Genomic DNA, 13699 nt, shown 5'->3' with positions numbered 1-13699 from the left:
GAGGCCCGCCTCTTCTATTTAGAGCAGCAGGAGTCGGGGCCGGGCGCAGTGACTCACGCCTGTAATCCCAGCACTTCGGGAGGCCGAGGCGGGCGGATCACGAGATCAGAAGATCGAGACCATCCTGGCTAACACGGTGAAACCCCATCGCTACTAAAAATACAAAAAATTATCCGGGCGTGGTGGCGGGCGCCTGTAGTCCCAGCTACTCGGGAGGCTGAGGCAGGAGAATGGCGTGAACCCGGGAGGCGGAGCTTGCAGTGAGCCGATATTGCGCCACTGCACTCCACCCTGGGCGACAGAGCGAGACTCGGTCTCAAAAAAAAAAAAAAAAAAGAAGAGCAGGAGCCGGGCGCGGTGGGTCAGGCCTGTAATCCCAGCACTTTGGGAGGCCGAGGCGGGTGGATCACCTGAGGTCAGGAGTTCGAGACCAGCCTGGCCAACCTGGTGAAACCCCCATCTCTACTAAAAATACAAAAATTGGCCCAGCATGATGGCAGGTACCTATAATCCCAGCTACTCGGGAGGCTGAAGGGGGAGAATCGCTTGAACCTGGGAGGCGGAGGTTGCAGTGAGCTGAGATCATGCCATTGCACTCCAGCCTGGAAGACAGAGTGAGACTCTTGTCTCAAAAAAAAAAAAAAAAAAAAAAAAAGAGCAGGAGGAGGGCAGTCACGGTGGCTCCCAGCACTGTGGGAGGCGGAGGCAGGAGGATTGCTTTGAGCTCAAGAGTTCGAGACCAGCCTGGGCAACATATCGAGGCCTCCTCGCTACTAAAAATTTAAAAATTACCTGGATGTGGTGGCGTGCACCTGTGTTCCCAGCTACTCTAGAGGCTGAAGTGACAGGATTGCTTGAGCACAGGAGGGTCGAAGGTGAGTGAGCCATGATTGCGCCACTGCACTCCAGCCTGGGCAACAAAGCCAACTCTGTCTCAAAAAAACCAAAAAACAAAAAACAGCCCAAGTTAATCTTCAACTATCACCTCTTTTCACCCTTTAAAAGCAAATAGTACTCCCTATCTCTGTTACCTTGTTTCTAGGTCCCGCTTCCATCCAGTTTAATGGGAACTTTGTTCCCACCTGTTCACTTGAAACAGCTCCTGTCACCACGACCTCCCTTTCAGCAGATTTAGAGATCTATTTTCTGTCCTCATGGGCCTGTCGACCCCCATTACACCGTTGGCCACTCTCTGCTTTTCAAACTCTTCTCCAGATCTTTGAGACGCATTTCCCTCCTGGCTGTCCTTCCCCACTGGCATTTCCTTTCACCCTCTTCCTCTGTTCAGCCTCTGTCAGAGTCCTCAGGGCTTGGTCATTGGTACTTGTCATTTTTCTTTTCTTTTCCTTTTTTTTTTTGAGAGAGTTTGCTCTTGGTGCCCAGGCTGCAGTGCAGTGGTACAATCTCAGCTCACTGCAACCTCCACCTTCCAGGTTCAAGTGATTCTCCTGCCTCAGCCTCCCGAGTAGCTGGGATAACAGGCTCCCGGCCATCATGCCCAGCTAATTTTTGTAATTTTAGTAGAGATGGGGTCTCACCACGTTGGCCAGGCTGGTCTCAAACTCCTGACCTCAAGTGATCCGCCTGCCTCGTCCTCCCAAAGTGCTGGGATTTCAAGCGTGAGCCACCACACTGGCTATCATTTTTCTAATATACCTTATTTCACCAATTCCAAGATGCACATATTCTCCCCCCTCATTTTAATATTTCAGAAGCAGGACACATGTTACCATTGCTATGTCTTTGTTTGTTTTTGAGGTGGAGTCTCTCTGTCGCCCATGCTGGAGTGCAGTGGCACGATCTTGGCTCACTGCAAGCTCTGCTTCCCGGGTCCACGCCATTCTCCTGCCTCAGCCTCCTGGGTGTCTGGGACTACAGGCGCCTGCCACCACACCCGGCTAATTTTTTGTATTTTTAGTAGAGACGGGGTTTCACCGTGTTAGCCAGGATGGTCTCGAACTCCTGGCCTCGTGATCCACCTGCGTCGGCCTCCCAAAGTGCTGGGATTACAGGTGTGAGCCACTGCGCCGGGTCTCCTATGTCTTAAAATCATATTTAGCAGATGAGAGTTGTAGAGGTGTTGTCATTACTAACCTGCAGTTCAAAACATGCAAGATAGGTGTTAGCAGCTTGGAAAAAACCAGAGATGATGCTGGTGTATTCTTTTTTTTTTTTTTTTTTTTTTTTTTTTTGAGCCAGTCTCGCTCACCGCCCAGGCTGGAGTGCAGTGGCGGATCCAGCTCACTGCAGCTCCCACGCCTCAGGCTCATCTCACCTCAACCTCAGTGGCACTAAGTTCTAGGCGCTCCCACTCCCCCACTTGCAACTAGTTTGTATTTTTAATGAAAACGGGGTTTCACCGTGTTAACTCCGACAATCTCGATCTCCGACGGTGAAACCCCGTCTCGGCCTCCCAAAGTGCTGGGATTACAGGCTTGAGCCACCGCGCCCGGCCATGCTGGTGTATTCTTTTTCCCAAGACAAAGTCTTGCTCTGTTGCCCAGGCTGAAGTGCAGGAGTGCAATCTCAGCTCACTGCAACCTCTGCCTCCCGGATTCAGGCAATTCTTCTGCCTCAGCCTCCTGAGTAGCCAGGATTACAGGCACGCACCACCATGCCTGGTTAATTTTTGTATTTTTAGTAGAGAGGGGTTTTCGCCATGTTGGCCAGGCTGGTCTCGAACTCCTGACCTTGTGACCGCCTGCCTTGGCCTCCCAGAGTGCTGGGAATACAGGTGTGAGCCACTGCATGCGGCCTATAAAAATATTTTTTAAAAATTAGCTGGACGAGACAGAAAGTAGCATAGTGGTTGCAGGCACTAGGGGGTGGGGAGAATGGGAGCTAATGTTTAATGGAGACACAGCTTCAGTTTGAAAACATGAAAACAATTCTGGAGATAGATGGTGGTGATTGTTGCAAAATAACCTAAATGTAGTTAATACCACTGAAATGTATACTTAAAATGGTAAATTTTATGTTATATATATTTTACCACAATAAAAAAAAATGCGGGCTGAGTGCAGTGGCTCATACCTGTAATTCCAGCACTTTGGGAGGCCAAGGCAGGAGGATCACTTGAGCTCAGGAGTTTGAGACCAGCCAGAGCAACATAGAAAAACCTCATCTCTACAAAAAATAAAAATAAAAATAAACGGCTGGGCACGGCGACTCACACCTGTAATCCCAGCACTTTGGGAGGCCGAGGCAGGTGGATCAGGGCTAACACAGTGAAAACCCATCTCTACTAAAAATACAAAAATTAGCTGAGCATGGTGGCACATGCCTGTAGTCCCAGCTACCAGGGAGGCTGGGGGAGAACCCAGGAGGTAGAGGTTGCAGTGAGCCGAGATCGTGCCCCTGCACTCCAGTCTGGGTAACAGAGTGAGACTCTGTATCAAAAATAATAATAATAATAATAATAAAGGCCAGGCACAGTGGCTGACGCCCATAATCCCAGCACTTTGGGACGCCAAGGTGGGCAGATCACCTGAGGTCACGAGTTTGAGACCAGCCTGGCCAACATGGCAAAATCCTGTCTCTACTAAAAATACAAAAATTGTTCTACAAAAATGAGCTGGGCGCCAGGCACGGTGGCTCACACCTGTAATCCCAGCACTTTTGGGGGCCGAGGCAGGAGGATCACAACATGGCCAACATGGTAAAACCCTGTCTCTACTAAAATACAAAGAATTAGCTGGGCGTGATGTGCGAGCCTATAGTCCCAAATACTTGGGAGGCTGAGGCAGGGGAATCACTTGAACCTGGGAGGCGGATATTGCAGTGAGCTGAGATAGGCGCCTCTGCACTCCAGCCTGGCACCAGAGCGAGACTCCATCTCAAAACAAAACAAACAAACAAAAATTACCCGGGCATGGTGGCAGGCGCCTGTAATCCCAGCTACTCGGGAGACTGAGGCAGGAGAATCACTTGAACCCGGAGGCGGAGGTGGCAGTGAGCCGAGATGGTGCCACTGTACTCTAGCCTGGGCAACAGAGCAAGACTCCATCTTGAAATACATAAATAAGATGTCCAGAAATAATAACAAGAAAAAATACATTCACACACACACAGAGTAATGTCTGTGAAAGGCTGGGGGAGTGGTGGGTGTCTGGGATTTGAGGGTCATACAGGTGGAAAAGAACTGGCTGAGGGTGGAAGAAGGGGCCACTGGGCCCCACCTTAGGCCACCCCCCTCCTCTCTGTCCCCAGCATCCTCACCTGGGTCGACTCCTCCTGGTCATGCCTGCCATGGCCACCTCCATCCCCGACCTGGCCTGGGTGGTGTTCTTCCTCAAGTCTCCATCTGACCACCTACCTCTCCTGCTTTCATGTCCTTCAGCAGTGTCCCATTGTCTCAGCATCAGCCTGGCCAGCGAAACTATCCCTGCTGAGCCAGCCTGTGTTCCAGCTTCACAGTCCCGCCCTTCCCGAGCTCCAGCTTCTTCCTTCATGACACATTGCAACCATTTGTAACACCTTTCCTGGATGGGGATGGTGGCTCGTGCCTGTAATACCAGCACTTTGGGAGGCCAAGGTGGACAGATCACCTGAGTTCAGGTGTTAGATACCAGCCTGGCCAACATGGTGAATCCCTGTCTCTACTAAAAATACAAAAAATGAGCCAGGCGTGCCGGTGGGTGCCTGCAGTCCCAGTTACTTGGGAGGCTGAGGCAGGAGAATTGCTTGAATCCAGGAGGCAGAGGTTGCAGTGAGCCAAGATTGTGCCACTGCACTCCAGCCCAGGCAACAGAGTGAGACTCCATCACAAAACAGACAGACAAACAAATGAAAAATTTAGCCAGGCATGGTGGCGTGCACCTGTAATCTCAGTTACTTGGGAGGCTGAGGCAGGAGAGTAGCTTGAACCTGGGAGGCAGAGGTTGCGGTTAGCCAAGATTTTGCCATTGCACTCTAGCCTGGGCAACAGAGTGAGACTCTGTCTCAAAACAAACCAAACCAAAACAAAACAAAAACAAAAACAAAACTTCCCTGTGGCTAGTAGTGTTATCCCTAATTTTCTCAGTAACCTTGTGAGGTAGCTATCAGTGGCTCCATTTAATTTTTTTTTTTTTTTTTTGAGATGGAGTCTCACTCTGTCGCCAGGCTGGAGTGCAGTAGTGCAATGTTGGCTTGCCGCAACCTCCGTCTCCCAGGTTCAAGTGATTCTCCTGCCTCAGCCTCCCTAGTAGCTGGGATTACAGGCACGTGCCACCACGCCCAGCTAATTTTTGTATTTTTTTTTTTTTTTTTTTTTTTGAGACGGAGTCTCGCTCTGTCGCCCAGGCTGGAGTGCAGTGGCGGGATCTCAGCTCAGTGCAAGCTCCGCCTCCCGGGTTCACGCCATTCTCCGGCCTCAGCCTCCCGAGTAGCTGGGACTACAGGCGCCCGCCACCTCGCCCGGCTAGTTTTTTGTATTTCTTAATAGAGACGGGGTTTCACCGTGTTAGACAGGATGGTCTCGATCTCCTGACCTCGTGATCCGCCCGTCTCGGCCTCCCAAAGTGCTGGGATTACAGGCTTGAGCCACCGCGCCCGGCCTAATTTTTGTATTTTTAGTAGAGACGGGGTTTCACCATGTTGGCCAGGATGGTCTCGATCTCCTGACTTCATGATCTGCCCACCTTGGCCTCCCAAAGTGCTGGGGTTACAGATGTGAGCCACCATGCCTGGCCTGCTCCATTTTAGAGATGGGGAAACTGGGTCTCAGGCTAAGTGCAACTTGGAGGTCCACACTCTTTTGCTGTGTGGTGGCGGCCTCTGTCTTCACTCTGGTTCCTCAGTGCCTGTGCTTACACATGAGTTTTCTAGCTGGTAGCTCTGGTTTGGCTCAGAATCACATCTGATCACATTAATAGGTCCTGACACCCCCTGCCCTCCCTGCTAGGCATTCCTGATCATGTTGTTTTCTTCGAAGTTTTTACCACTGCTGGAAATCATCTCTTATTTGTTTACCAATTTAATATCCCCCTTCCAACTAGAATTTAAACTCCCAGAGAGCAGGGATGACATCTGCCTTGTATCCCCAGCATCCGGAGCCATGCCTTGTGTACCGGAGATGCTCAGTAAACAGCTGTGGATGGGATGAATCTTGAAGCAGCATCGTGAGACCCTCCCAGCTCCAAGCATCCCTCCTGCATGCTCCCTCGATGCTCTGAAGCTGGAGAAGCTGTTGGTCCCTTGCACACTTTGTGGTTATTCTTTTATTCTTGGGTGTCCCCCACCAGACCCCAGCTGACTGGGCAGGGATTGGCCCCAGGCTTGGCACAGTGCTGAGCCTATCCGAGTGCTCAGCCACCTCTTCCCAAACATCTGAATCAATGTTGGAATATCCACAGCAACACTTGGTTTGCTCCTGTTGCATTCTCACAACAGGCTCAGCGTCAGGTACAACCTTCCTGAGGGCAAGGCCTGTCCTCCACAAAGCCCTCTGGGGCTGGGGTCTCCAGAGGCGAGCCCTCAGCTCTGGGAGACTGTCTACCTCCATGAGGAAACCTGGGGCAAGGGGACAGGGAGCTCAGCCACCAGCAGCAGCATGTTTTATTGCAACCAGAATCCCCGGTCACGTGGGGAAGGGATGGAGCTGGGGATGAGGCAGGACGCATCTGGTCCCTGACAGGGCACTCCCTGTCCAGGATGCAAAGCCAAAGGCCCGGAACAGCTCGCCCAGTGGCCGAGCCCTGCGGCCAGCTGTGCCCTGTCTCTTCCCCTGCCCCCAGTCAGGGCATCCAACGGGGCTGAGGCAGAAGGGAGGTGAAAATGGGGGTCGGTTTCAGCAAAGCCTTCACCCAGGAACCTGAGGGAAGAAGGAGTATTGTGGTGGGGTCCAGGTGCCCCAAGACGCTCAGGGCGCCCTGGGCTGACTTCAGGACGTGTCCATGTGGTTACTAGAGGAAAGCGATGGGGCCTGCCCTGCCCACGTGGAGAGGGAGGGAGAGGGGAAACACGGCTCAGAAGGACAATCACTGGCCAGCGACCACACAGGTGGGATCTTGGGACCCTCACTCCGCCGTCAGGGCGGTGTCCATACCCCACCTCCTGGCTCAGCCCCACCTGGGCCCCCAGCCTAGTCAGCCTCGGGTCCTATGTGGGGATCTGCATGCTATCCAGGTCCTGATCCATGATCTGCAGGACATCGTCCAGGATGGAAGGCCCCAGGTCCACATGCAGGGACAGTAGGGAGCTGGCATGGGACAGGAAGGGCTCCTCAGCCCCTGACTCCGGCGTCAACCCACTGTGGGGGGAGCCAGTCTCTGGAATCCTCCAGATGTCCACACTCCCTCCCTCCTGTGGGGAAGGCTGAGGGGTCTCCAGGTGCAGGCGAGGGGGCTTGGGTGGAGCCTGGGCTGTGGGCAGGGTGAGAGCCTGGGGTCCACCAATAACCGGGAGGGAGATGGCGTTCTTAAGCAGAGGTGATGGGCCATCCGGGAGCTCCCGCCCACACACAGTTGCGGTGCGGGTAAACTGGAAGGGGAGGTCGAAGGTGCCATCCTCCTCAGGCTCCTCCACCACAGTCCCCGGCAGGAGGTGGAACTTGCCCTGCAGGAAGGAGATGTCACCAAACATGTCACTGCCGCCACCACTGCCGATATGAATGGTGTGGCGGAAGTCCCCCAGCGGCGGGCTGATCATGTCCGAGGACAGCAGGTCCCGAAGCTTCTCCTTCTTGCCCTTGCGACTGCCACGCTTCAGATAGATGGGCACCTTGGTGGACATGGTGACCTCACCAGCAGGCCTGGCTGTGAGGCTACAGACTGCCTGCGGAGACCACGCCTCCTCTCAAACTCTCAGCCAGAGGAAACACCTGTTCCAAGGGGTGGTTTGCTGGTGCCCAAAGCTTGCCAAAGGGCTCCTGGCTACAGGGTGGGGCACGACCAAAGTTGGCCCAAGGAATTAAAAAAGATTAGAAATCAGTGAAGTCAGAGGGCTGAGATAACAAAAATCATGTTCTCCCCAAAGGACGGCAAACTCTTCTGAAGAATTGAAGCCAGAAAGGTAGGAGCTGTGTGGGCAGCAGTGCACTTTGGTCTCGTCACCGAGGGTTACTTGTCCCTGGTCCAGGGCTGAGGAGCTGAAACACAAAGGGTGCACACCTGTCAGAGACAGCAGGACTAAAGTCAGACGCAAACATCTTTTTTATTTTTAAGATGGAGTCTCACTCTGTTGCCCAAGCTGGAGTGCAGTGGTGCAATCTCAGCTCAGTGCAGCCTCTGCCTCCTGGGTTCAAGCAATTCTTCTGCCTCAGCCTCCTGAGTAGCTGGGACTACAGGCATGTGTCACCACGCCTGGCTAGTTTTTGCATTTTTTTTTTTTTTTAGTAGAGACGGGGTTTCACCCTGTTGGCCAGGCTGGTCTTGAACTCCTAACCTCAAATGATCTGCCCGTCTCGGCCTCCCAAAGTGCTGGGATCACAGGTGTGAGCCACTGTTCCTGGCCAGAAACATCTGTCTTGTTTCTGGGCCTCTTGTGGTAGCCATGGGAGCCTGAGGGGGTGGGGCACTCCCCTTGCAGGGAGTTGTGCTGGGAGAAGCATGTCTTCACTCTAAGACCCACTGCATCTTAGAGACTCACCACCAGGGCCAAGCCCCTCCCCTTACAGGTGGGAAACTGAGGTGGAACCTGAATGACAGGTCCAAAGTCACACAGAAAGTCTTACTCTAGTCTCTTGCCCTGGGTCCCCGGCAAGGTAGATCTCATCACCCTTATCCAGGTACTCATGCCATACCCCCCACCTCCATTGCATATCTCGTGTGCCCCACAATGTAAGTGCCAGATTGTGGGGTGCCTCACAAATGGCCTTGGCTCCCTACTTGACCAAAGACAGAGAGCTTTGTGGCCACTGTCTCTCCTGCCCAGGCCTGGCAGGGACCTGGAGCACAGCAGGCGTTTGGCCAAGGGTGTTGAGTGGCTGGCACTTCCCATTTGACCCAATCGTATCCCACCTGGAGGTGGGGTCGCGTTTTCTCCTCTCCCTATTAGGAGCTCCTTATGGGCAGGGGCTGAGTCTAGGATAGTTTCTGGCCCTCCTCCCTACCCTGGCACCTAAAGAGAAGGTGGAGTGGGGAGTACGTATATTTTTTAGGTGAGGGGGGCTCTGCTCTGTACCTGGCATTCTTCTGTGCTCTTTGCAGACACATCTCAATTAATCAACACAACCACCCTATTATCAACCCCATTTAAAAATCAGAGGTGTTGGGGCTGGGCGTGGTGGCTTATGCCTGTAATCCCAGCACTTTGGGAGGCCGAGGCGGGCAGATCACAAGGTCAGGAGATCGAGACCATCCTGACTAACATGGTGAAATCCTGTCTCCACTAAAAATACAAAAAATTAGCTGGGTGTGGTGGCGCACGCCTGTGGTCCCAGCTACTTGGGAGGTTGAGACAGGAGAATCACTTGAACCCAGGAGGCAGAGGTTGCAGTGAGCTGAGATCACACCACTGCACTCCAGCCTGGGCTACAGAGCAAGACTCCGTCAAAAAAAAAAAAAAAAAAGAAATAAAATCAGAGGTGTCAAAATTCAAAATTGAACCTGAGGTGAACCTAGAGGTGAAAAATTTTGGAGGATTCCCACAGGGCATTGCAGAGAGAGAGAAGCAAAATGCAAAAACATGATATAGACGATCCGTTTATTGAAAGAATTGACTGCCTGCCTCCCCGCTCTGATACATATGCATGTTATGCACCTGCATGTGTACAGGTCTGTGTAGAATTCTATCCTATATATATATATATATATATATATATATAAAGAGGCTGGGTGCGGTGGCTCATATCTGTAGTACCAGCACTTTGGGAGGCCGAGGTGGGCAGATCATCTGAGATCAGGAGTTCGAGACCAGCCTGGCCAACATAGGGAGACCCCGTGTCTACTAAAAATATGAAAATTAGCCAGGTGTGGTGGCACACGTCTGTAATCCCAGCTACTCAGGAGGCTGAGGCAGAATAATTGGTTGAATCCAGGAGGCAGAGGTTGCAGTGCACCAAGATCACGCCACTGCACTCCAGCCTGGGTGACAGTGAGACTCTGCCTCAAAACAAAAAACAACAACAACAAAAAAAAACAGAGAAAAATCTAGAAGGCCAGCCCTAGGTTGCCATATGGGCTACCTTGACTAGGGTACACAGCAGGGATGGGGTGTGGGGTCACTGATATGGGAGGAAAGGAGTCATCAATAAAAATAACCTGTAATATTTTGGTCCCATGACTATGACATGATCAATGTGTGTAATATATATAAATATGAAAAGATGGTCATCCAGATGTTAACAATGGTTATCTCAAAGTGGTAGAATTTCAGGATGACGTTTCCTTTCTTGTCCAGACCTCTATGAATTCAAATTCTTACTAATAAGCAATGTATTATTTATATGCACATAATATTTATGTAGTCAGAAAAAGATTAAGCTATTTTTAATGTAGAAAAATAAATAGCTATGAAGGGGTGTCATACTGATTTAACAGAAAAAAGAAATGAAGCCAGCAGTCCCTCTGCTTGAGGGTGGGGGATGCATGTGGGACCTGATTGGTCCGGTACACACAAGCCCAGATGTAGACTCAGCATAAAAGGCAAAGAGAGAAACTTGTCCAAGGTCACCCAGTGAGTAAGGGCAGGGTGGGAATTCAAGCCAGATGAGCCCACCCTCCTGTACACCCCACCCCCAGCCCCAGCCAGGGCTCACCAAAGGTGGCTCTTGCCAGTTCTTTGCCTCAGTTTTCATTCTGGACAGGGTGAGGGTGGGGGTGAGGGGGTTGGGAGGAGGGAGCAGGAAGGAGGAAGGAGGATGCAGGAGAAGCAGAGTCCAACTGCACCCCCACCACCAGCTGAGGCCCTTGCTCAGGAAACCCCACCCCAGGACCGGACACCCGGGTCAGTCGTACTGAGCCACAGAGGCCGGACATCTTGCCCCTCCCAGAGCACCTGGAGCTTAACAGGAAACAAACGAATAACTTTCCCATGGTAGAAATCCAGCTCAGCTTGCAAGGAGCTGGGGGGAGGGTGGGGACGCATGAGCACCCCGAGGTCTTGGAATCCCGTCACGCATTCATCCTGTGTCAACCATGCCAGGCCTGGGGGCCATGCTGACAAACATGCAACTTATCGCTCATTAGGAGAGAAGTCCTGGTGGGGCTGACTGGTGGGATGTGCCCAGAGCCTGGGCCAGGTCCTCCCCACACCCCCAACCCCATCACACAGCAGTGCCAAGACAGCCTGAGTGTTTCCACAACAAATTGGGCGTCCCTGACAGCTGTCTCACTCACAGCCAGATGTACACACCCAATTCCAGATGTGGGGAGAATTGAGGGTGAGGCCAGCATCAGCGGCCCAGGGGAGAGCTGGGAATTACAACCCTCACACCGGAAGAATTCAGATTTGGCAATCGCAAGACCCTAGGATCCAGCCTGTCACGCACAGTTTCCCATTTTAATACTTCTAGCCACAGCATAGTGGGGTCATTACCGCCCTTTACAGAAGTCAAAGCTGAACCTCAGAGATGTTAAGTAACATTGGCGAGGTCATCCAGTTAGGAAGTGGAAGAGTGGGTACCCAGCCTGGTCCGTGTGGCTTCCATGCAGTGGGCCACGCCTACCTCCATAATATGGTTAGGGAGCGGGAGAGAAACAGCTAGGCTGGGAACAGTGGGTCCCCAGACCTCCTCCATCTACATTCTGACCTTTGGCTGCCCCCATCTGCCCAACTTTCATGTGTCTAGAGATATGAGAATGAGCTCTCCATCAGGACAGGGCTATGCGGGCTGGGAGGGGAGCTCCCTGCAGCAGTCGGGGAGCAGATAGGAGCATCCTAGCTCTCTGTGATTGCCCTGGACAGGAGCCCTGGACCTCCCAACGAGAAAATGACTTCCGGCAGGCAGGGATCCTCCAATCATGAGGAATATTAGGCCATCTCACACCCCCCTCCCCCCCAAATCAGGAGACTGTCCTTAAATCCGGCTCCACCTGGGACTTCCTCTGTAACCTTCAGGAAGACGCCTCTCCTCTCTGGGTCTCACCTTTCCCATCTATAAAATGGGCTGACAATGAAGCCACCACTAGAGGGCTACTGGAGATCCCACTGCAATATTGCAAATGAGAGCACCAATGTACAACAGCGGGGTTCAGCGGGTTACTGTAGGTTCTATCATTTATTCAGCAAATATCTACAAGACCTTCCTTCCTCAAGCACTTCGGTTCTCCGGGGCCAGTGCTTTGAACAATATCAAAAACGAACGGCTGCTGCCCCAGGCATCCACCTCCTCCCGCCCTCCTAGACCTCGCGGATGCAGAGTCCCTCTAGCCGGCCGCGGGGTCTCCCGGGGTCCCCGTGCCTCTGGAGAGGCGCTCGGCTCCGCGGCCGCCAGGTGGCGCGCGTGCTCCCTTGAGCGCCCCGCGTCCCGGAGGATTCTGAGAGCGCACCGGGGTCTCCAACGCCCCTCCCCCCGGGCTCCAGGCAGGCGCTCCCCAAGGAGCTGCGCGTTCAAGTACCAGACGCGGATTGCCTGTGAGATCTTTTTGCTTCGGGGTTTCTGGTCCCACAATCGGAGAAAAAGGAGGCGATTGGGGACCCTGCCCTAGTCTCTAAGCTCTGGGAGGAACCGCCCCCGTGCTTTCCGGCCTGGGCGATGTCCTAGTGTCCGCTTGGCGCAGGGCCAGAGCTCGGCCGTGCGGGCCCCCGCTCCTCCCACGGGTCCAGCTCCTTAGCTCCGGCTCGGGTTCCGGCGCCGACCCCACCCCGTTCCTACCCGGGCGCAGCCCAGCCCAGCACGGATCCGTTTCAGGACACTCGCGGCCGCAGCTAAAGATAGGAGGACACCTCACCATCGGCTAAAAATATGGCCCCCAGCCCCGGTGGGGACGCTGGGCGGCGGGGCACCCCTGGGTCTCGGGAGGGGGGCGGGGGCCCGGGTACAGAATGGAGGGCAGAACGGGGAATTCGGGGTCGGGATGCGCGGCGCCCCACGGACCGTGGCGGGCACGGGCGAGGCTGCGGGCACCCACATGCAGGCGGGAAACCCATGGAGCCCTAGGCGCCCTCGAAAGGACCTGAGCGAGGTGAGAGGCAGGGCCAGGGCGCGAGCTGGGGCGGGGCGCCACAGAGATGGGCCTCTCGGGGGCGGGGGGGCCGCGGAGTTGCGAAAATCCCAGCCTGAACTCACCGTGAGGCAAGCAGACGGCGGACCGGCGGACAGCAAGGTCTCAGGAGCTGGACAGCGCGGCTGCGGAACCCGACCGGCGGTGAACTTACAGAGCCCACCGCGGACCCCGCAGCCCCGCCCCGGCCCGCGGAGCCAATGCCTGGGCCGCGCCAGCCAAGCCCCTCCCCATCCCCGCCCAGGCCCCGCCCCACTCCGGGCGCCGCCCGGGGCGGTGTGGGAGGTGCAGCTCCCGGGTCCAGCGGTCGCGCGCGCCCTGGGGTCCTGTCCTGGTTCGGGCGTCTGAGGTCCGTATGGCGCAGGGTGGCCTCCCGGGACTCCGGCTGTGCCCATGGGAACTAAAACCCTCGGTTTTAGAAAGGCCGAGAGACAGGCTCCCGAAAGACCGAATTCTTCAGAAATCGCAGAGAGACGGAAGGACAGGATCCTTCCCTGCAGGGCTGGATCGGGGAGGCGCCGGCACAAGTATATTCAGTGACTTCCTGGGAATGAATGAGGCCTTGGAAGCGCCTACGTTAGAATACTACAAACTTGGCCGGGCGCGGTGGTTCA

At 54.1% G+C, this 13699-nt stretch overlaps 1 protein-coding gene across 1 annotated transcript; it reads right to left on the bottom strand.

Moving 5' to 3' along the window:
- Positions 1–5940: 5940 nt before the first annotated feature.
- CDC42EP2 (CDC42 effector protein 2) lies at positions 5941–13287 on the bottom strand. The gene is made up of 2 exons (XM_003909581.4): positions 13151–13287; positions 5941–8068 (listed from the first exon to the last, which is right to left on the bottom strand). Exon 2 carries the CDS (start codon positions 7711–7713, stop codon positions 7081–7083), a length of 633 nt encoding a protein of 210 aa, XP_003909630.1. The 5' UTR covers positions 7714–8068; positions 13151–13287; the 3' UTR covers positions 5941–7080.
- Between the last annotated feature and the right edge of the window lie 412 nt (positions 13288–13699).

This window comes from Papio anubis, chromosome 12 (genome assembly GCF_008728515.1).
Source record: "Papio anubis isolate 15944 chromosome 12, Panubis1.0, whole genome shotgun sequence".
Classification (NCBI taxonomy): domain Eukaryota; kingdom Metazoa; phylum Chordata; class Mammalia; order Primates; family Cercopithecidae; genus Papio; species Papio anubis.
This window is presented reverse-complemented; position numbering and strand designations above follow the sequence as displayed.